This window comes from Rhinolophus sinicus, chromosome 2 (assembly GCF_057876585.1).
Source record: "Rhinolophus sinicus isolate RSI-liver-muscle chromosome 2, RSI-T2T, whole genome shotgun sequence".
Classification (NCBI taxonomy): Eukaryota; Metazoa; Chordata; class Mammalia; order Chiroptera; family Rhinolophidae; genus Rhinolophus; species Rhinolophus sinicus.
The window spans coordinates 61,031,365-61,056,343 of record NC_142502.1 but is presented as its reverse complement, the minus strand read 5'-3'; the positions used below and the strand labels follow the sequence as shown (position 1 = coordinate 61,056,343).

Here is a 24,979-nt window from a genome sequence, read left to right as displayed (position 1 = left end):
TATTATGAAAAGAAATCAGTTTTCTAATTAGAAGAATCAGTTAGCAATGTATGCCATGTTGTACTTCACACAAAGTAGAATTCACTGAGATAGTGAAGAGCACTCATTTAACAAAAAATCTGAATTGAAGATGATGTGTTAACTGGCCAATCACCCAGTATCTCAAAAATCATGATTATGTTACAACAGTGTTGGTATTATAAGAACATTGACTTTTCAGTTTTTATTTGATTTTAAGGTAAATACGCTGCTGGAGCAGAACACCTCACAGCTCATTTGCTGATAAGACATTCACCATTTTGATGAACAAGTTTAGAATAACAATCTGAATTTTATTATAAACAAAAATAAATCTAGAAAGCTTCCTTCAATTATACAGTATACACAAGGATCTCTGTATTACATCATTTTACATAAAATGCTCTAAACGACAGAAGTAGAACTTCCTACCATTTGAAGAGAGGAGTTGACTGCTGAAAACCACACACACTTACAGAAAGAAACAGAAGTTTCACAGGCAAAGCCTGTGATCTCTGGCTATAGGCTGAAACTAGGAACACAAAAGAAACTAGGAGGAAAAAAGACATTCAGTCCTCTAGAATCCTTCAGCGAAATAGTGAAACATTTGTAAACAACTTTTAAACAAATTTTTGCAATATGCTGTTGCTATAAGGTAAATATTCTTAACTAATTTTTATTTGACTCAAGAAGCATTTTTACTGCTGAGGAGTATTTCATTCTAGATTAGATAAAAGCTTTGTTTCTTTCCCTGGAGGCAAAAATGAAATGTAATCAGGGTTTGTTCAGAGATTGTATTAGTGAATTTCTTAGACTGGGGCCTTTTGGCCACTTGCTTGTCTACTTGCTATTTCTACCCCCAAAATGAGGGTTAGAACAAATGCTAAACCCAGAGTTAATTAAAAGTTGGCTCCTTGTTAACATCTCTGTTTGAAGGGTTGATGGGTGAGGACACTGAGGAAACTGGCTGTTAATGATCCCTGCTTTCCTTTTCTCCAATCAGGGATAAACAGGACTTAAAAAGTACGAGCTTGGCAACACAATTACTTAAAAGCCAAGTGAGGTCCAGGACAACTACAGTGCTGAAAATCCCTGGGACTTACTGTAAACAAACAAGCAAGTGTGCAAAGGCTTTTTTTGCAGTTGGCACCGACTTAAAACTACTAGTTTCTTCCATTTACCTAGTCGGATGTTTTTATGAAGTGACTGCATGTAATCATAACAATAATAATAATAAAATTTTTCCTTTATGTAATGTATAGCAAAAATACATTAATGATTGAGAAATAAAATCTGAATTCTGTAATACTAAATCTTAATGGAAAAGTCAAGCTTTAGCATCCACACTCGGATTCTCATACTCTGTGATAATCAGAAGTCTCTAAATACTGACTAGGTCCCTTGTGGTGGAGTGACAGATGTACATACAAGCAGCAATGCTCTGGATGAGTTACGCTTTTCCTTAGCCTACTGTTATTTTCTGTGCCAATTTTACTTTATTATTAATATGTTGATGCCCAATATCACTTTCAGCTAGATAATCAAATTATTTGGGAATGATAAGCCTCCTTTTATTTAAATAAAATGATGGTAGACATTTATTTACCAGAAACTTACTAAATTTTGAAGAAGCTAAAAATGACACAGCTTTAATACAAACTGTCCTTTACCTTTATTGCTTGTATACAGAGAGAATACATTATAAAACTCAATGGGAATAGGAAAAAAATAACAAAAGAAAAAGTTACCTGCTTTAGCATTTTTAAGAATAGTTTTGATAACTTCTTAGATCAACTTGCTTATCTGAAACAGAGCAAAACTACAATACAATCACGATATAATTCTAATAGTCACAGCAATTATGCTTTCATTTTTAATTTTTTCTTCATAAAACATTAATGCTATAAAAATGAGGTTGATGACACCCTTATTTAAAAGACACCTTGTACTGGTATCAAAATATGATTTAATAACAACTGAAAAAATAGATCTTATGTAGTCTATTGTTTCAATTAAGTTTTATTATTATTTTTATTTCCAAAGTTGATAGCAAAGTTACTGTTCACAATATAAAATCTCTCTTTATAAGTGTTGAAATTCCCTTAAAAGTGTTGAAAGGCAGCAGGCATTCTAGGATGGGTTTGTGAGGAAAATCACTTATTCCAATATCGATAAATAGGATAATTGATGAGTTTATAATCACTTCTTTAACTTCCTTACTAAAATCTCCTGATTTGCCGGGTTTTATATGCATTTGGTATCGTAAAAGTATGTAAGTCCAAGTCTTTTCGCTGGAGTAATTATTTCCATTTTCCATTACTTCTTGTCACTTTTTCAAATATATAGTGAAACAATCCAATAATCATTGCAGGAAGGAATGATCATTTAAGTTGGATAGTGTTCATTTACCTTTTAATTTCATTTAAGAGATATTCATATTAGAGTCATAAAAGCTTTAGTTTCAACACACATACACTCATCATAGATTTAAAAATCTTTATACCTAAAAAAAAAAAAAGGGTTCCATTTTGTTTAATGTACCATGGTCAAATTTTACTCTAATGAAATATGCTTTTATTAAATACAGCAGCCGCCACTTACCTTTAAATATTTTATGGATGAAACTAAGTTCAGTACTGATCCAAGGATGCTGGCATCAAAGCCCTCACTTTAAACTATTTCTAAAAAGGCTCTGCATTTCTATAATGCACCACCAATTATTCTAGATTTATAATACCCTGTCTTTAACTTGGTATATAGCATCTTTTGGAAAACAACTTATTCATTTTTTGAGATGAGATACAAGAACAAAATCATTCTTGAGGTTCCACCTCGAAAAAAAGATGATGTTTGCGCATAGCAGCTGGTTTGATACCTCGTTTCTGTTAGGCTAGCCTCCACACACAGAGCATGCATATACAGCCAGGCTCACTGCATCTGTTCTGAAGTTGAGAACTGCTGCTTATTCAAGTCACAGGTGCCCCCATGTTATGCAAGGAGATAGTTGAATTGCATGTCCACCATGAGAAAAGGAAAATAAACGAAGAAACAAATGCAGCAAATATATGCAGTTGGCATTCAGAACACGCCAAAAAGCTAACACTCATGAATTGTCATTATAAGCGTTTTTCTTTCCTTTAAAAAAAAGTCTTTCTTTGCATATTTTAAAATTTAAGGGTCCCAGAGAATCATGAAGTGCCTTGTCGTTTTTGCTGCTGACTTCTGATGACCTCTAGCTGTTTTTTGCATTGCTGGTAGTAAGTAGAAAGGCTTTTGTTTTCATCTAAAAGCTTTTTATGTTCCTGTACCAGACGAGATGTATTTTGCTGGTCCTTTTCATCCTGGTCCAGTTCTGCAACTAGTTCTTGCCTAAAAACAAATGTCAAAAAATAAGACATTCTATATGATGGAAAAATTCATACCTTAATAGCTGATGATGGAAACTCAATGAATTAGAACTTTTATTATGGGCCTATCATTATGCATCTTAGATACTCTACTCAAATATAATTATGGGCTAGAAATGAAACTATCATCCACTCTTCTGGTGTAACCATACAAATATCAGAATCCTTTTAACAAGTAACTTTACTTAGACAATTAGTGAAAACAGATAAAATGGTATAATCAGTTTTAGCAAATTTCATTTGGTATCTCTTTTGTGTAGGAAGGAAGAAAAAAGGCTGGGAAGGGCTTTTATCTGACTGTAAGAAAATAGCACTTCAAGTTTTTATTATTCACATTCCACTTTCACACTCATGTACTTACATTCTGAAGTCAAAATCCTATCTAACTACTGTGCAAAATGGTAGTTTAAGGGAACATTTGCAAGTTATTTAAAATAGATTCTATCAACTGAAAACTGCTTTCCTGTTTTAAAACAGTGAAAACAATACAAAGTACCACCCTCTTTTTCTTTTTTTCTTTTTAAATGTACATATAGTCACAGGATGCGGAGTACAGCATAGGGAATAGAGTTAATGGAATTGTAACAGCTATATATGATGTTAGAGGGGTAGTAGTAGTAGATTGGGGGAGGGAGGTTATCACTTTGTGAGGAGTGTAAATGTCTAACTACATGGTTTTGTACACCTGAAACTAAACAACAACAACAACAAAAAAAACAAATAACAAAAACAAAATACCCCTTTTAAACTACTCACTTTTGCAAATATTTTCAGGAAAGACCCTCGGAATCTCCTATAGCCTGATAAACTTTTAAAAATCCCGTTTATTTGGGGGAGTATTAAGTATTAACTCCTAAAGTAAAGCTACTTGATATAACTGAATCATTAATGCAAAGTCCACAAAATGATTTCCTAGTAGTATTTAAGCAAGTGTTTAAAATTGATTAAAAAAATCGCTTCTCGGCCTTTTGGCTACGATCAAGTGTAAAATTGATTAAAACTGTCAGTTTTCACATCCTTTCAATCTACTATTTGCTTTTTCCAGCACAGAACTTCTCTTTCAAATGATTAAAGTATGAAAAAAGTGTAAGTTAAATATGTGAAATAAGTAGAGTGTTTTTTTAAACATAAAGTGTCAGCAGTTCCATAATTAGTTGTACAATTTGCAGATTCTATATTTATTTCCTATCTAGCCTTACCTTTAAGATACTAGGTTGAATTCATTTAAATCACTGTATCACTAAATTGTGATGAAACAATTTTTTTCATTTTGACATACATACAGAAAGCTTTCCAATGATTATTTCAGGAAACAAGAACTTTCATTTACTTAAGATTAAAATTAATAGAGGGAATCCTATTACCATGTATACATAGAGTTTCCATAATATTTTTTCCTGTAACACTTCATTTTAGTTACCACCATAAACCAGCTTCAGGTATAAAATTTCGTGAGAGTCATGCTTAAGAAAACATTTTTTTTAAAGAATTACAAATAAAGGAGTATGAAAATTGTACTGTATGTCTTTAAAAAAGAAAGGGCAGATTCTGTAATTCTCAGAAAAACACACGTGAGTATAAAACTCCCCCAAAAAACACTCATAAGGTATGAAATAAAGCCTTCTAATAGTAATTCTACTCTCCTAAACATACACCTGGAAAGAACATATCTACAAAAATATTTTTAAGATAAAACACAACTGAATATTAGTAAATCAAATTATTTTACCTATGCCCAAGGAAACAAATTTTCATAACAATAAATCGAAACAGCTTTTAACTTTAAAACTAAGAACATAAAACACGTTTATGTAATAACAGTTTACTTTCCTTAGTACTAATATGATATAGTCAAAAGGGTTGAGTTTTGCATGAAAAATAGCCAAAGGCTGCTTAAACCTTAAAGATATATAAAATCTTCAAGTTTGAAATATGCTTAATGATTAATTCTAAAAATTATAAAGTTTTCATGTCTTCAAATAATATTGCATCTTAACATACTTTAAACTCAAAATATTAATGGGTTTTCATTTTTATTTATAAAAGATAACTTACTTTCTCTGTAATAACAATGCAATTTCTGTTTGAACTTTCATATATTCTTGTGCCATTTTACAATGCTGTTCAAACACTGCCATGGATTCTTTGGAGTTTGGGCATGGTGCTAGAGGCTGAAAATAAATCAGGAATGTTAAAACATAATTAAATCAAATCTCAATATCTAGTTGAGAGTTAAGACACTGACTATCATGTATTTTTATAGCACTAAAGTAATGATCTTTTAAAAATAAGTGTTAAACCATGTCCTAGAAAATCTGTGTCCTTTTGTCAGTGTTAACTCAGAACTTAAATTTACACTTGCTTGTTTTAACACTTTGTTGTTACAGAGAGCCGTGACTGGAGTACTCTTGGCCTCTGGTTTTAGATTTCAGGTTGCCAAACTGTATTATACTAAAAGATGTTTATAGCTCTCGTACTCAGGAGGATACACTGAGGTGTGTTACTTGTATTTTCAGTCACTATGAACACGACAATATAGAGATGAGCTTGTATGAGTTTTATATTTTAATGCACTGAAATTAAAGAGTACAAATGCTGTTTTTGGCAGTCTTAAAGATACGAGTATTTTAAGATAACTGTTAGGATAAGAACGTGAATTTGCCAATTTTAAATTTGATTAACCTCAATGAAAATCATTTATGTTAACTTGATTTTAAAAAGATTAGGGAGGCTAACCAAAAGCCTAAATAAATGCATACGTAATGACAGCTAAGAACACAATCATCAGTTTTAAAGATAAATTCTCTAAACTTTTTCTAAGGAAAGAGTAAACATTCACTGAGAAAGTACAGTACTCCTTTACCTGTAGTTGGTGATCCAGTGTAAGATAAGCCATTGGGATGGAGTTATCTGATCCATTGGTATCTGGAATTCAAGCATACATTTATTTTCTGTCATAAATTATTATAAACAAAAAGCAGGAAAGCATGCATGAAATATTGGCAATTTTTCCCCCTAAATAACACACAAAAGTTACTGTTGTAATGAAGTCTATTTTTGAATTCTAAAGGTAAACAGAGGATAATCCAATTACCAGATAGAATGCAACCATATTCAATTAAATATTAAAGCTTATAAACTCTTGTTTAATTAAAAACATAAACAGTGAGACCTTTTATATTTTAAATTTAGTCTTCCCAGACCCTATCTAATCAAACCCACATCTCTGTCTTTCCTTGTTTGTGCTAAGTTTATTATAAGGCTGTGTCAATTCCAGCAATATTAGTGTTTTTTAGCAGGGAAAAGGGGAAAGTAAGAAACACATTCTCTTCCAGTGGACCATCTTCTGTTTATACAGATTCTAGTTTGAGTCCCCATCCCAACCCTCTTAACGAGAATCACTGCAGAAAATGAAAGATGTTATTGATGGGAGTATATTACACATGAAAACTGGCTCAAAGTCAGGCCCAAAACAATTAAATGGGCTCATTCAAATGATCAGTCAATTTTATCAAACTATTTGAATGGATAGCTTTCCATTTGAACGTATTTGAATGTATTTTAAAAACTGCCCTAACAACTTGCATGAGGAGCATGAAATGGTCTTTCCTCAACATTACCATTTATGTACAATAGTTCCAGAAGAAGGTAACTGTGAAATCATATGGACTTTTCTTTCCGAAGTAGCTGTTTTCCCACCATTAGCAGAGAATAAATGAGCTAAACAAGTGAAGTGCTGTTCAACCCTTTTTCCTGACAACTAATTCCTTGAAAGAGTGGTGTGGATAAAGGCAAGGTCAGGATGATAGCAAGATACTGCATCCAATGCAATAAAAATCTGAGACAGTGTGATGGTTCAGTAACCTCCTAATTTATCATTGACTGGTATCTAGCTTTTTTTCAAGCTACGGAGAATGTGCTTACAAGTAACTCCAAAAACTAAGCTAAATCAAACCAAATGAGATAATGCATATAAAAAATACCATGCAGAGCTGGCATATGGTAAGTACTCAGCACATGGCTGTGATGGTTACTATTATTATTGTTATGGATACTAAATGGAGATTAGGAAGGGAGGGCATTTTTAAATAGTCAAATTTGTACTTCAGAATGAAAAAGTAATAGTTATTAAAAACGAGTGCATAAAGAATAACCGAGTATTGCCTAATAGGGCCTTATTTACCCTAAAATCATATACTAACATATTTTTCTGAAATGGCTGAACAAGAAATACAGTTAATTTATTTCTCTGACCAACCCACTCCCTACCCCCAACAGTAATTTCAAACTATGTTCCCCCAGTACTTTTCACAAAATTAAAACGGATTGAAAATGATTTTCCCTTGACTTTATAGGAAACATTAAGTATGTTGAGTTTTTTCAATTTAACATTTCCACTATTAATCTTTCTTAAATCTTTGATAGTTGATACATCTTATTAAATCAGTACCCTGTATCTGATACATATTTTAGAATCAAGTATAATATATATCAATGTTAAGTATAATACATATCAATGTTTACATATATCATCGTATTTCGGGGGTGAAAAAAATAGTCCAAGGATTTATTCAAACAATTAAAACCCTTCAGTGGTGGGGAACTTAAGGTCCTTTATTGATTATTTATTACTTTGCTAAGACCAAGAGGTGAGATTTCATTTGCTGACTTATACTCAAACTGAAATTTAGCTTTTAGTCAGCAAGGATATTTGCTACAAGGCAGCAAGGATGTTTCCATGAGAGTTTGTTTTTTAATGTTTCAATTCCTAATCAAATCTAAGCTCATTTCCTTAACGTCAAGACTCACATTTCTCTGGTTAAATTAGGCAAAATGTCTTTTCTGGCCCCTAACACACAATACTCGTAACCATCTCATATTTTCTAAATATGTGTTCCCTTCATGTGAAATGCTGTCTTCTCCTTTCTGCTTTATGACTAAAGAACAAGTCTCACTATTTTACAAAGAAGTTGCAAACTATGCCAGGTCTTATCAAACTGATTTCTATCTTGCCTATTAAAACACTCAGCTTGTACTGAAAATTTAGTAGTTTATTATGTAGCACGATGGGTTTGTTTTTAGGTGCCAGTACTATGACTCTAATCAGATAGCAATGGGCCAAGTCTTATACTTCTATCTCCGCGAAGTATTAAGCACAGGAGAAAAATCTTCAGTGAGTTTTCCACCTCTCTGTGGCTTCCTCCACTGGGTTTACACATCTCTTACTAGCCGCTCTTGGGTACGACTGTCTTTTTTTTTTTTTTCATCTTCACTATATTATAAATAGAAATCCAAGAGCAATCATTATGTGCTATGATTATTAAATCATTATGTTCTTTATTTTTCTCTGAAAAATACAAAGAAACCTCCCCCCTCTTAAACTAAAAAAAAAAAAAAAAAAAAATCAAATTAATTAGGTTGTTTTACGTACGGGCTTCTAATTTTTTCCTGAGTCAGAGCCTTCAAAAAAAAAAAGGATTTACCCATCTCTTCCCTGTAATCTAGTCTAGTAGGTTGATCATCAATACTTTTCTTAGAAATAGTGCAAACCTGAAATTTATTATAAACTTAAACCAGCACAACTTCTAAAATTGTGTTCAACATTATTTAAAAATAATAATCACACATTTGCAATAATTTTAAGGCAAAAAGAAAAGAAATTCAGTTGATATTGCAACCTGGACCTATGTACAATTTCTAGCTATTAATATTTTGTGGTATTTCAGGTCCCAGAAAAAAAAATGAGATGGAGGTTGGAGAGGTGGGAACGCAGATGAAGTGGAAAAGAGCAGTTAAGTGAGAGGGACATAAGAGAAGTTTTTAGTTTACCCTCATGCATTCACAATCTGTCACATTTGACTGGCATGTCTAGATTAGTTTAGGCTGAAGTCAGGAGGCCCCGCCATTAGGCAAATGCTGTAATGTCAGGATGAGTATGCCCTCACTGTTGGCTTAAGAACCTAAAAGAGCTGATATTACCTGACCGTTAATGATCAAATCTGTCAAGAGCATTTCTGTTTGCCTCTGAGGAGAAGCATGTGATGATGAAACCTGCACATGTGCTCTGTAGTGGTGAAAGTTCTAAAACAATCCTAAGTTGGGCTGTGCTGGGGGTGAAACTTAGAGGAGTTTTCCTACCACTAAATTTAAACTTACTAAAACCAGAGAGTACACCCTTGGCTAAACATAGTTCTATCTTACATGACACAGAAAAGCCACTCAGTTAATTTTTTAAATTAAATTATGAATTTGACTAAGTCATGCCAAGTATCTATAAATACTTGTAAGCAGTATTTTAGTTTGCAAACACAGAATGCTTTTTAATTTCAATTTAATTGCCACTATTAATAACATAGCTGATCTTATATAAAATCCCAAATGGTTTAATTTTCCAAGGTCTAGGAGATCATCGTTTCTTCTGACATAACATATAAATAATAATTTTATAGCAGCATACTGCTGAGTATTTATCAAAGTATTCTCTTAATGCTTAGGAAAAGCAAATTCCCCTATGGCACATAATTTCCTGCTTGCCTATAATGAAACTATTTCATCACTAGGTTTTAATACTTATATTCTGACCAGTTAGTTATTCATATTAGGGAGCCTTAATAATGCTTAACAGGTTTTTAAAGGTCTATTTAACAGAATATTTACATAACTGAAATGAAATCTCCCTATCAGTTAAAAATGATTAAAAAAGTCAATGGTTAGAAATTTTTTTCTCACTAAAGTACATCATATCTTGTATCTTTAAAACAAAAGACTGAGATAAGATGATTAATTTTAACATTCTGTTGATTTTAGGTATTTAAAAGATTAATGACTTTACTATTATCATCCAGTAGGGTGGATTGTAACGGGACAATCAGAGACTTGAAGTATCAGGAATACAGTATCTTCCTATTTGGGAAACCCCAAAACAAACCATCTTCAAAATACATGTTTAGCATCTGGGGGGAAAAATGCAGAGGGCAAATAAATGGTCTGTGTCTCAGTACTCAAAAAGACATTTTTGGGCCGGCCCGGTGGCTCAGGTGGTTGGAGCACCGTGTTCCTAACGCCAAGGTCACCATTTGGATTCCCACATGGGCCAGTGAGCTGTGCCGTCTACAGCTAAGATTATGAACAACAGCTCTCCCTGGAGCAGCCGGAGGTTGGCGTGAGCTGCCATGGGCTGCTGTGTGCTGCTGCTGCTGCTGCTGGCTGCTGTGTGCTGCCATTGGCTACCGTGTGCCACCATGAGCAGCCGGTGGCCAGCAGACGGTGTGAGCGGCTGGCAGCCGGCGAGAGCTGCCATGAGCTGCTGTGAGTGGCCGACCAACAATCAGCGAACTACTGCCTCAGCTGGGAGGAGCACAAGGCTCATAATACCAGCGTGGGCCAGGGAGCTGTGTCCTACACAACTAGACTGACAAACAACGGCTTGAACTGGAGTGGGGCTGGGGGGTAGGGAAGGGGGGGAGGCAGAAGAAGGGGGAAAAAAAAGACATTTTTATCACTAAATAATTGATTTTATTGATAATGAAAATCTAAACTACTGTGCAATGCTTACCTTTGTAAAGATTAATGACACAACTAAATGAAAATAAACATGGTAAATTCAACTTCATAGTTATAATGAGGAAATAAACTCATCACCTGCAGAATCATCAGGGGTCCATGGATGACTTCGAGCTGGCTTTTCTGAGGTTGGTCCTGAGGTAGTGATCATTCTGATGCTAGGACTGGATGACCTACTGTTCACCTATAGGAGAAAGTGACAGGAGAAACAAAAGGTAATTAAAAAAAAAAAAAAAGACAAAAAATTTCCATTATAAGGCAAAGGACAGAATTCCATTTCTGTCAAGTAGAAGTCCTACAATACTCTTGCAAAAAAACCAAGTAAATCCTCTAAGATCTCTCTCTCTCTCAGACACACACACACACACACACACACACACACACACACAACACACACACACAAATATATACATACACATATTGAACACCAATAACCTACAGCTTTTGTTTTGACTGCCTGCTGCACTCAGAGGAACAGGTGTACAGTTCCGGGCCTTTATAGGATGGGAGTTAAGGCTAGAGAACCCCCATGCTTAAAGCTAAAACCCAAGAAAGGCTTCATGCTAGAGAAAGAGTGAACTAGGAAAAGAAATCTACCGTACAAAAGAAAACAGCAAGTAAATTTGTCTTGGCAGTGGCTCTGGGTGGAGGGGAGAAAATGCATCCACTGTGAATCCACAAAAAATTTACAAAATTGGTGGAAGACACAACACATCCCTAACGTAACAAATCCTGAGCAGAACAAATAAGAAAACCTACAATGTTGAGTTAAACATCGGACATATTATAACCAAATTCTAGAAAACAAAGACAAATAGAAGACAGTAAAGAGTAGCCAGAGGGAAAAGATAGGTTATCTCTAAAAGAATAACAGATTCTCAATAGCAACAAGAGAAGCCAGAACAAAGTAGAATATTTTCAAACTGCTGAAATAATTGCCAACATAGAATTATTTAGCCAACAAAAATGTGAAGAATGAGGTCAGAATGACATTCTCAGATGAGCAAAAACTGAGTCTACCATTCATACTAGACTCTTACCATAAGAATTTCTAAAGCATGTTGTTCAGGGAGAAGAAAATATTTTCCCTGATGGAAGGGCCAAGTTCTAATCAGGATTACTGCTAAACACAAGTATGAATCCACACACTGAAAATATTTAATAATGGAAATAATGACTAATTTATAGAATTACCAAACAAATAAATAAGATGGTACTAAAATCTGGATAATGATAGCATCAACAAGAGGAACATAGATTTAAAAATCCTTATAGTGTTCAGGATGAGGGTAAAAACGTTAACTTTAGGTTGGGCATGAGTGTTAAAATTTCATAGGTAATTATTAAAAGTAATAATATGTATAACTCCAAAATCAGAGAGAAAAGTAATGGAATGGGAAATATATTGAATCCAGAGGAAGGCAAAAAAGGAGAAGAGAAATAAAGTACAAAATAGGAGAGAAAAATACTTATCAGTAACCATAATAAATGTAAATGGATTACACTCTCAAGATACTTAAAAAATCAGATTGTCAGGCTGGATTAAGTGCTGTTTATGAGACATATCCAATTCACAGAGATAGAGAAAACAAAGTTAAAGGATCAAAAACAGATAGCCAGACAAAAACTACCCAAAATAATATTATATAGCTATATTAATATTAGAGAGAATATATTTTAGAGCAAAAAATTATTAGAGAAAGAGACGTAAGTGATTCAATTCAGTATATAACAATTCAAAATTTATATGTTGTACCTATTACAACGTAGACTGTACCTATGTAGCTTCTAAACAAAGCAATAAAACTATAAGGAGAAAGGGATACATTCTCGATCACAGTGAGATATTTTAATGATCCTCTGTAAATGATATATCAGAGCAGACCAAAAATCAAAATGCTCACACAGTAAAATCTGAACTCCATAAAATGCAAGCTTGATCTATTATATGCACCCTATGCCTATGAGTAAAAAATGGAAAATACACATTTTTTAAAGCACTTAACATTTATGAAAACTGATCATGTACAGAGCTATAAAACATATCTCAAAAAAGTTTTAAAAATTTAGTGTCATTTAAAACATTTTTTATACTAATTCAAAAGTAACTTAAAAAAAACCCCCATGTTTAGACATTTAAAAATACTTCTAAATAACTCATTATTGGTCAAAGAAAAAAATGTAAAATAGAAAATATTTGAACTGAATTTTAACTTGAATCATGCTAAAACTTGTGGGATGCCACTAAAGAAGCACTTAGAGAAGCATGTTTAATTCTACATATTTATATGAAAAAAATCAGAAGCAGTTATAATTGACAAGCTAAGGAATTAACTTACATAGTTAGAAAAAGAACTAAGCTATAAGCTTCTCAAAAGAAATAAAATAAGAATGAGGACATACTATAAAAATTTTGTGGTTAGTAAATAAAATTAAAAAACCAAAAAGCCCTTAGAGTGAAATAGACAAATTACAAAAACATAAATTACCAAAATTTTTATACATTATAGAAAATACCAAACCCAGACGGTTTTATAGGTGAGTTCTATCGAACATCAAGAAAATGACATTTTTCCATCTTAAAGAAATTATTCTAGAAAAAAACAAGAAACACTTCCTGATTGATCCTGTGAAGGCAGTAAAAACTGATCAATAAATACGGACAGTATACAAACATTATTAGCTACCTTCACTTATAAAAAAAAATGCAAAAGTTAAAAGTTCAAAAAATTATATTAGCAATAATAATTTAAAAGTATGAAGTTATTCTACAAATGCAAAGGTCACCTAAAATTAGGAATTCTATTAATCCAATTCATCACATTAACAGATTAAATGAGAAACACTTCAGTAGTTGCATAAAAAGCATTGGATAAAACTTGACATCCATTTAACAAACTTAAATTTCATTTAAGAGAAGAGAATTTCTTAACCAGATGAAGAATATTTATAGAAAATCTAGAACCGTAATATACAATAGAAAATGGCATTGGGGGCTGGCGAGAAGAAGACAGGGAGGCCACAGGAGAGGAATACACAGGGAGTCACAGGTATTGATCATGTTCCATTTCCTAAGTTGGGTGGTGGGTTCGTAAGTGTTCATTTTATGATCAGGTTTCATAGCTTACGTATTACGTGGATTCTCTGTATTTTATGTATTAAAAACTCTAACGGACATAAAATGAATTTCATAGAAATTTTTTAAAAAAGCATCTTTTTTTCTTGAATTCCCAATAGGAGACTCAAAAATAAGAACATGGAGTTATACAAATTAAACATAAAAAACCCCCAAACATTTAGAATCTTACATCCAGTTGCAATATGTAAACATAGAAACACTCAAAGATTGCATCAAGTAAAAATAAGTTCAATACAGTAGTATAAAGTACTCTTAAGTAGAAATTAGCAGAGTTTAATTAGAACCATAATTTGTGGTGTAATGTCTGATTTAGTTTACTTCAAGAAGTCTTGCTTTCCTCATCTGGAAAGAGGTTGGGATTGGGTTAAGGATGTGATGACTTCTAGTGTTCTATCCAGGGCTAAAATTCTGTGATTTTAAGCCTTGAAAATGCACAATGGATTTAAGATACTAAATAGTGAAAGGCTTTTTTATAACAACGTCAAAGATTAAACCATAAAATAATTCAGAAGAAAAGAAAAACTGATGTAACATTACTTTCATCTTGGATACTTAGTGAAATTGCTTCAGAAATTCCAAAAGGCTTTTCTCTACCATAAACAATTTAAAACTCTGTATCGCACAGGTCTTTCCAAAAGCTTAGTTCATTAATGCCACATTACAAAGGAACCCTTTGTATCAAGATGCTCATTCTCTTTTTCTCTCCTCCTGGCTAATTCCTCTCCATTCCATAAAGACCAGCTCAGGATCCCTTCAACATTATGTGCTCATACTTGCTACATCCTTAGTTCTTTGCACACAAGACCAGACCTATGTTTGAAAATGAGGAGTGCGTAGCAGAATGCAGAATACAAAACGTTCATTTATTTGGCTGTTATTGGATCAGTTCTGAAATTCTGACTCTGGCATTACTGAGCCTCCATGGGCAGGTTTACCCTACCTATCCGATTCTCTCTCCTCTGACAATTAATTATGCCCTTGCTTCCCGCCCTGCTTTTAATCTTGACCCCTATGTTCATTCAAGGATAATACACTATAGTGCAACGAGAACATATGAAAATGAACTATATAAAACTGCCATTTTTATAGGTCAAAAAGAGTCAAATAGCAAATTCACATGATTTAGTCTAATACTTTGGAGACGTGGGTTTAAATCTCAGATCTGCCATTTATAGCTGTGTGAACTTGAACAAATAACTCAGCCTCTCTGAGCCTTAGGCTCTTCATTTATGAAGTGTGGATGAGAAGTAGCAACAGCTAAGAAGTCAGGCCTTGGAGACAATACTACCCAGAGTTTGAGTTTCTGGTCTGCCATTTATTAGCAGTGTGGCTTTAGGTAAGTTATTTAACCTCTAAGAGTCAATAGTAAAATGAGGACAGTATTACCTACCTTATCAGGTTGTAAAAAAAAATCAAATGAAATAATGTACCTGAAGTGTCTTGACACAATAAAAATGCTCACTTAATGGCACATAATTGGGGTGTTGTAAGTGTAAGATTGGAGTAGATAAGTAGACTTGTAGCACCTAATAATTCCTCCTCTGGGTCAAAATCACAGTTCTTTTATAGAACATATTCAGTTACTAAACCCAATCACAAAGACATTTTTTCTCTTTGAATTTTGGCTGTATTTATAGTCCATTCCTATAGAAACTTCAACTTGAGCCAGCAATGCTTTATATTACTTTCAATGTTTGTGATTTCACAAAAGCATTATAATCTCCTAAGGGCAGAGATCATGTGTACTTTTGTATTATACTCCCCAGGATTTAGGAAACTGCTGAATATACAATAACCACATAATAAATACTCATTGAAGAAAATGATAATATAAGCTGCTGGCCATCAGAAATGAGACTGGTACAAAATAAACCTACATGTGTATGGGCAAATAATTTTTGAAAAAGGAGCTAAAAACATACAATGTGAAAAGAAAGCCTCCTCAATAAATGGTGCTGGGAAAATTGGAAAGCCATGTGCAAAAGAATGAAACTAGGCGGCTATCTGTCACCATACAAAAATTAAAATGGATCAAAGACCTAAATATAAGACCTGAAACAATAAAATGTATGGACGTAGGTACTAAATGAATAGGTACTAAACTTGTGGACCTTGGTCTTGAGAGAAGATTTTATGACTTTGACCCCAAAGGCAATGAAAATAAAAGCTAAATAAATGAATGGGACTGTATTGAACTAAAAAGCTCTGCACAGAAAAAGAAATCAACAAAACAAAGAGGCAACCAACCGAATGGGAGAAGATATTTGCAAACAACACCTCCGGTAAGGGATTAATATCTAAAATACATAAAGAACTCCTACAACTCAACAACAGAAAAACAATCCAACTGAAAATGGGCAGAGCTCCTGAACAAACACTTCTCCCAAGAAGACATATAAATGGCCAACAGATAAATCAAAAATGCTCCCCTTCACTAGCTATTAGGAAAATGCAAATCAAGCTCACAATTAGATACCACCCCACCCCAGTTAGAATGGCTATCATCAACAAGATAAATACTAACAAGCATTGGAGAGGCTGTGGAGAAAAAGGAACCCTCATACACTGCTGGTGGAAATGTAAATTGGTACAGCCCCTGTGGAAAACTATGGAGGTGCCCCAAAAAAGTAAGAATAGAATTACCATATGACCCAGTAATCCCTCTTCTGGGTATCTACCCCCAAAACTCTGAAAACATTTATCTGTAAAGATATATGTACCCCTATGGTCATTGCAGCAGTATTCACGGTGACCAAGACATAGAAACAACCAGAGTCCTTTGATAAATGATTGGACAAAGAAGATGTGGTACATATTTACAATAGAATATTAAACTAAGCTGCAGAAAAGATAAAATACTGCCATTTGTAACAATATGTATGGATCTTAAGATTATCTAAGAGTAACACATCAGACAGAAGTTGAGAACCGTATGACTTCACTCATATGTGGGATATAAAACTGAAAGCAACAAATGAACAAGAAAAACTAAAACTCATAGAAACAGACAACAGTTTAGTGGCTGCCAGAGGGTAAGGGGAGAATGGGGGGGTGGAGGTAGTAGAGTGTAAAGGGGGTCAAGGAAGGAGAATTGACTTTGGGTGGTAAACCCACAATGCAATACACACACACACATATGTGTATGTGTGTGTGTGTGTGTGTGTGTGTGTGTGTGTATATATATGTATATATATATACACACACACACACACATATGTATATATATGTATATGTATACATATACACACACATATACATATATGATGTATTATAGAATTATACACTTGAAATCTATACAATTTTACTAACCAATGTCACCCCAATAAATTTAATATAAACAAACAAACAAATAAATACTGGGGCTTAGGCTTATATACCTTTTGTATATAAGCCTTATATTTTGTATATAAGAATAAGAATAAACACCAAAGAGAACAAGTGATGAAATATGTAACTCTTACTTTTAGGATGCTACTACCCTTGGTAAAACAATTATGGCTGTTATGACATTATTACTGAGTCCTTTTAACCTTTTTGGCTGAAAGCAAGTCTTGTGATTTAAAAAGAGTACACTGATTTGACCATAGTTATAATTTCAATTGTAAAACAAGAATAATTTTTCTTCAAAGTGCTAGCAGAGGAGGGTTTTATAGTCAACCTAATTTTATCTTAATATTTTTAACAGTTCAAGAAGAAAAAAAAGTGTTTGTATCAGTTATGAGAAATTAAACAAGATATAGTACAAGTAATAATTAGGTTTATAAAATATAAAAATGGATTTTGTATATTAAAAAAAGCCTCTGAACACTTGTCATCTTAAAACAAATAATCCTACTTGGACTAGTATGACTTATAGTGATCCTTAAGTTTATATCTGTCCCAAAAGAATTCTTTGCCACTTACTGCTTTTTACCTTCTACTTTCCAAGAAACTCTTAGATAGCCCCTCATGTGCACACTCATTTGTTCTGCCTGAGATTTCCTATAGCTATAAAACTAAGAAAGTAGGCTAATACTTTTAGGTCAACTTTCAAAACTGGTCTTTTCTTTAAAGCTATAAGAAAAGATCTAACGAGCTAAATTTAAATCCAAAATTAACTAAGTAAGTCTTCACATTTCAAGAAACCGGTATCTCAATGAATAACATAATATGCTAACATGTTTGTATAAAAAAAAACAACAAAGAAATAATTAAAAACAAGCCACAAATGCATTTTTTGAACACCTGAAAAATAAAAGGTATAAATAAGAGGAACAAGTATCTGAGAATTTTTTTTTTTTTAAATCTAGATTGTGGGTTAAATTTATGTTACTGCTCACAACCTCCTATGAAAGAAATCTTATTTTATAGTAGCTACTTTTAAAAAATAATCACTAGTAAAATTCTGATGGCCATAAATGTTCTCAAACTATTAACTCACTTAGGTTGCTCCTTCCTTCAAGACATTTACAATTACTTTTCTATGCTTACATATACTTCAAAGTTTAAGAGATGTAGAGAAACTTGACTTACCACAAGGATCGGATATGAAAGTGGTTACGAGAGTACAGAAATGCCACATAGCAATTTAGGGCAGCAAAAGAATACTAAGCCAAATTTAAACCGCAGGGGCAAATTACCATCAGTGGACACGAACGAAAATTGGATCTTTACCAGAACTTTATCTCTATATTTATAAAAAGAAATTGGGAGTTATTTTACAGACAAAAATAAAGCTTTGCTTCTTTTTATGTCTCACCTGAAAGACTGGGAAAATATTTTCATAAGGCAAGAATTTATGGCAAGTGCTACCAGTTAGACTGACATTTTAAAGCTATTTAAAACCCTCAGAAATCTTAGCCGCTAAAATTATACAAGCACAAAACACAGAGATTAAATGTTGATTCATATAATATTCTTGCTTAAGTAAAATTTGATTAATATAAATAGTAAAAAGAGATGGGTATCAGTTGGTAATGGGGATTTACAAGGGTACTTCCTCCATTATGACAGTCACAGATAGTTCAATTAAACCTATACATGACGGGGTATATTGAAAACATTCTTTCTAATCTGAAGGTATAGGCTCAGTCTAATTCTGGCTTCACTACAGTTTATTACAAAGAAATTGTAGAATTTTATTCTTCTTCGTTGGTCTTTAAATTCTCCAATAGAAAGTTATACTATGAACCAGGAACTATTTAAAACTATTATGGAAGCTTCTGATTTAGAGCTTTAACAGAAAATTATTTACACTAAAGAAGCTACAGATTGAGGATGGACAAAAGTAGTAGTATAATAAATTATATCCCTTAAATAAAAATAACATGACAATATGTCTCTAGATATGTGATAAAAGGCCATTTACAATTACTTTTCTATGCTTATATATACTTCAAAGTTTAAGAGATATAGAGAAACTTGACTTACCACAAGGATTGGATATGAAAGTGGTTACGAGAGTACAGAAATGCCACATAGCAATTTAGGGCAGCAATAGAATACTAAGCCAAATTTAAACCGCAGGGGCAAATTACCACCAGTGGACAAAGCAAATACCTTCCATGATCCCGACAGGAGCTTCCCTTATGATACAGAAAGAACAGAATGCCAACAGATTTTATTTTTTTCCAAGTGCTGTTTTTGTTTTACTTTTGGATAGTACACTATAGTGAGAGCAAGGAAGTGGTAAGAACCCTGGGAAGCACACTATGGGGAGTCAGCACACAACACGCATTAAGCATCTGTTATATGTCTGGTGTTGTCACATGTTGTAAGAACCCCGAAGTGTGGGTGTCATGGTCCCCACCAGCAGATAAGGTTGCTGGAGCTCAGGGGAATTAAGGAATTTGCCCAAAGTTGCATACCTGACTAGTAACAGTAAGATTCTAAAGCCCATATTGAAATATACCGTGTTTCCCCGAAAATAAGACCAGGGACCATCAGCTCTAATGCGTCTTTTGGAGCAAAAATTAATGTAAGAGCTGGTATTATATTATATTATAGTAGACCTGGTCTTACATTATAATAAAATAAGACGGGGTCTTATATTAATTTTTGCTCCAAAAGACGCATTAGAGTTGATGGTCTGGCTAGGTCTTATTTTCAGGGAAACATGGTAGTTATTAGTATGTCTAGTTCTCTAAGTAACCATAATTGTGTCATCTTGCAGTTGTGATTTTCATTGACTCAAGCCCCCTCCAGAGAAATCTTGAAACTAGATCTATATTGGATATATTTCCAGAAGGGGTATACAGGTATACATGAAAATATATTTTTAGTGAAACATAGAAAGGCTCACCCAGATGTGTAAAAAATAAATCTGTGCAACCACCACTATTCACGGTAGGTTAGCCTTGCACAACAATGAGATACAGCTGAAGTTCAGCATTGCTGAAAACTATTTAAATAATAATGACAATGCAGACTATCAGAAGCCAAAACATTTGAATTTGAAGAGATCTAGGATTACTTTGGAATGCGTTAACATTCAAATTTATATGCAAGATGAAATGACAGAGTGTAGAGTTTGTGTGCTTTGGAATCAGATTTGGATTCAAAACTGGGTGATAGCAATTACTGACCGGTGTCAGGGAAGTAAGAGACTTAGGTAAGTTTGTCTAACCCTCAGTTTATCTATCTGCAAAATGAGGAAAATAAACAACTCCACATTTACAGTGTTAAGATTAAATAATATATATTAAAGGCTCGACCAGCACAAATTTGGTGTGCAATAAATAAATGGCACCTGTTATTACTAGTTTTTTAAAACTGATCTGGGCATAAGTCTGATCTGCCCAAATAAGCTCCTTGGAGAGAGTGGGCCTTGGTAGCAAACACCCTCCAGCCAAAGACCACCAGGAACACATGTGGGATGAATTGGGTTTAGTTTTCATTGCAGTGAAGTAGAAAGCTCACCAGGGGGCACAGTGGGGTGTCTCAGGAAAAGGGTTTTAGAAAGAGCTTATAGGATTTGGGATTCTGTTTTGTGATTTTTGGGAGGCTCCATGGAAGGAAGGGTTCACTGTAGATTGCCTAGTCAGAAAACAGGGGCGATTCTACAGGGAGGGAAGATGAGTGAGGACAGAGCTGCGCCTGGTGAAGAAGCCGCAGTCACTCACATCCGCTGGGAGAGGGCAATGCTTTGGCATCTTGGGGGTGGCAGAGGGACCTTGTTTTTGTCTGTGCTTACACAACATTATAAAATGGTCTTGTTTTGGCTCATCTTGTCATGGTCTCAACATAACCTTGCCTACTGGTGTTCTGAGAAACTTTACATTCTAACACTGAAGCCTCAATGTCAGATCCGCTCCTGGACATTGGGCTGCTTTTTAATTTCTAAGTACCTTTTCAAAGTGGTTAGGAGTCCAGATTCATTATGCTTAATAAGCTTCCTGAATTAATAAAAACCTGAATTAATTAATTTAAAAGTGAGTTGTATGTTGTAAGTTTAAGAAATACTTACACAACTACTTTTAATTAAGAAGCTTGTTTTGTTCACTATTCCTCTCAACAGAAGTGGCAGTATAAAAACAACCAATTTAATTTTAGTTTACAGATGAAAGTCTAAGTGATTTTATTAAGATCAAGAGCCAAAGTAGAAACTCTGTTCAGTTCCCTTTCCTCTATGAGATGCAATGGTAAACTATCGGTAAGTTCTCTCTCTTCCTCTGATGCTTGTAGTAGGTGGGTAAATGCTTTTCTTCTTCATGTTCTTTAGCAATCTCCATGGTCAAAACACAATCCTCATGCATACGTTTAATCGCCGCTTAGCCAGACTTTAAAAAGAACTATACCTTTAATTTTGAAAATTCATATTGTGCATACTTTTCTTCTTCAAATAATGAATGTTATTTTCATGAGTACATAAAATATTTAATGGTCAATTATAATATTTTCAGGGGAAAATGTTTTCATAGTACATTAGGATTACTGCTTGTCATTCTCATCCCAAACTAGGTATTAGGCATTTTAAGTTACTAATACTTAAAGTAAGTGGAAGAGTGAGTCAATTTTAAAAACTGATCATACAGTGGCTAGACATTACCTATTTTAGAACATATTTTACTGCATATCAAACTGCCCCCTCACTCCAAATCTTTTGGAATAGTCCATGACAATTCACGCAAATGACTGTCCCACAATCATAGTCTGCTTCAGTTCCAGTGTTTTACTACCTGAAGGTATGGTAAATGAAAAGCGTAACAATCATAACCTCGAGTAACACAATTTGTGAGGAAATAAGTAGGCTTGGTATGGTGATAGGGCCTGATTTATAGCAATGCCTTTACTGGAGTACAGAGGAAAGCACTTGCACTAGCAGATGCTCCTGAATGTCTAAGGGCAAGCTTTTCATTCCCAGTCAATGTGAGAACATTGGGGCTAGAGTTTCTTATACCTGGAATATCAATGCCAATAATAAAGAGAGTCAAAAAGGCTGATCTCATCAAACCTCTAAGGAATCAATGCAAATACCAGATGTCAAACTATCTGTTACTAAATGCCCTAATCAATACTTTAACTATTTGAGGGGGAGAAAAGTGGGAAACTTCATTCAAAATTTCTGGGGTCTCACAAAAGCAGATATACTGAAAAAACTGCTATTAAATAAATGAAATCAAGGGTTACAGTCACTTAATATCATAAAATATATAATAACATGAATGTGTGTATATACACCAGGGGTGCCAAAAAAATGTATACATATGACTTGCATTTATTTAGCTTTTGTTATCGGTATATATTATTATTATAAAATTTTAATACAGTTTTTTCCTTTCTTAAAATCTATATACATTTTTTGGTACCCTCTGTATATAATAAATTGTATGTGTATGTGTGTACATATGTATATATGTATGTGTGTGTGTATATATACATGTATATATAATGTATGTGTGTATGAGTGTGTGTATAGGCTCTGTGAGAAATAAATATTTCCAGATATAAATGAAGATCAAAGATATTTATCACTTAAATATCTTAAGTGGTTTTTGTTAGTTGATAGCCAAAAAGGCTTTCAAATTTTTATTAATGACTACAAAGAATCTCCAAAACTTAAAGTATGTTATAAAAATGAAATAAGAAAACACCTTTCTAGGACAAAAAGTACTAATACATTTTACCATAAAGTAAATCACATTGTTTATAGTATATAATTATATAATTTTACATGAATATAGACCATGGGATAATTTTATTACTTCAGATGTATGCTGTATTCACTCATAAAATTTACTTCTGTATAACTGAAAATAAATCAATGAACACCTCATAATGAGCTCTCATTCATTTTAAGAATATGATATAAATTATATACGATGCCAATCTGAATAAGGGAGGAAAAAACAATGACTGAGCTGTAATTTTAATACTTGGTTGTTTAAAACTCTGTACTAGTCAGTAATGGCTTAAATTATAGCACTGTCTGGATCAGCTACAAAGAGGCAGCCATAAAGAGATAAGGGGAGGTTAGAGGAGCATCCAGAAATATAAAGATGAAGGATGAAAATCTTAACATCTGGAACAGAAGCCTTTCTAGAGTTTATCCATCTGCTTAGTAAATACTGTCTTTAGGATATTTCACAAAAACATTAATCCAGTAAATATTACAAAGTAAAAGACATTAAGAATCCTTCAGGTATGTCAGAGTCTTACGTGATCCCAGAGGAGTGACATCTTATTGGGGAAATAGTTAATGATTCCCTTTAAAGGACAAGGATAATGACAAATTGTTAAATTACAAAATCGAGTACTTCCTTATTATGGGATATATAAACACATAGCATGGTAACATACACAGAGCATTAATGAATTAATCAACCTTTCATAAATTATCCTTCAAGTTAGTAATGGCATCCAGATTTTTTTTTTCCTAAGTAGTTAAGGTCAAATGCCAATGAACTTCTTTATCACAATTTTGGGTCTATTCATAAAACTAATTTTGTAGAATATAGTTAATTCTTGATTTCTGCTCATTATTCTTCTTCAAAGACTGAGAATTCAAATGTTAAGTCTTACCTGACCAGGTTCTGTTGCAGTAACAGTCAAGTCTTGGATGGATCTACGCCTTGGCTGTCCGTTGCCTTTTAACAAATAAAAAACAGTAAAATACTTATTTTTCTATTCAGACAGACAATAAGGACATAACTGCTATAGTAGGAAGTTGGAATTTGTTCCTCCTTGGATTTACACAAAATGTCTGTGAGAAAAAGAGTTTATTGTAAAAAAAAAAAGAGAGAGAGAAAGATATAAGGAAAGGAAGAGAAACAGCTGCAGTGTTTTAACTCAAAAGTTGCTGGCCTACAACAAAGTATGTCCTAATTCAATAACCACTCCTACTACACGAATAGCTGCTGAACTCTCTTCTACCATCTTCTGTCATGTATTTAAATAGATGAATGCTTGGGGGATGGGGCCTATTTCAAGGGCCTTACGTTAGAGCTTCTACAGCAAGACAGCTAGCAGGTTGTGAGGCATGACTGACTTTAACCAACAGCAGGACCTTGTGCTCATTTCAGGGCCTGTAAGGATGCTTAGACTTATATTATTAAACTCAGTCACACTTACTTAATTCCATTAGTCTTTGTCAGAATCAGGTAATTTATTGGTTGTGAACAACTCTTTAATTTCCTATTGGAGATGAATGACTTTCGTTCTGCTCTCAAATATACAGCTTGTTTAAATGGGCTATTGTGTTAATCCTGCTTTAGGAACTTCTATGCTAATAATAATTTAAAAATCAGTCTATGAAAAAATTCTATAAATGTAACCAGCAAAAGAGAATGAATTAAGCAAGTTTCACTCAGCACTTTTATTTGGGAATAGGGCTGTTTATACAGTGTCTTCTAAGATGAGATCAGCTATCTAAAAG

The 24,979-nt window shown here is 33.5% G+C and overlaps 1 protein-coding gene across 3 annotated transcripts in view; it reads right to left on the bottom strand.

Moving 5' to 3' along the window:
* Positions 1 to 311: 311 nt before the first annotated feature.
* The window catches only part of MAP3K7 (mitogen-activated protein kinase kinase kinase 7), a 66,704-nt gene continuing 42,036 nt past the window's right edge, over positions 312 to 24,979 (bottom strand). The window contains exons 13-18 of one of the 3 annotated variants that reach the window (XM_088795558.1): positions 24,127 to 24,191; positions 11,067 to 11,172; positions 6,289 to 6,350; positions 5,481 to 5,596; positions 2,620 to 3,387; positions 1,667 to 2,521 (exon numbers count right to left, since the gene is read on the bottom strand). In XM_088795558.1, the coding sequence (XP_088651684.1) occupies positions 3,207 to 3,387; positions 5,481 to 5,596; positions 6,289 to 6,350; positions 11,067 to 11,172; positions 24,127 to 24,191 (530 nt within the window). In that variant the 3' untranslated portion in view covers positions 1,667 to 2,521; positions 2,620 to 3,206. Of the gene's footprint in view, positions 3,388 to 5,480; positions 5,597 to 6,288; positions 6,351 to 11,066; positions 11,173 to 24,126; positions 24,192 to 24,979 lie in introns of all 3 variants that reach the window. The other 2 variants (XM_088795559.1, XM_019743274.3) reach the window with 2 other exon arrangements.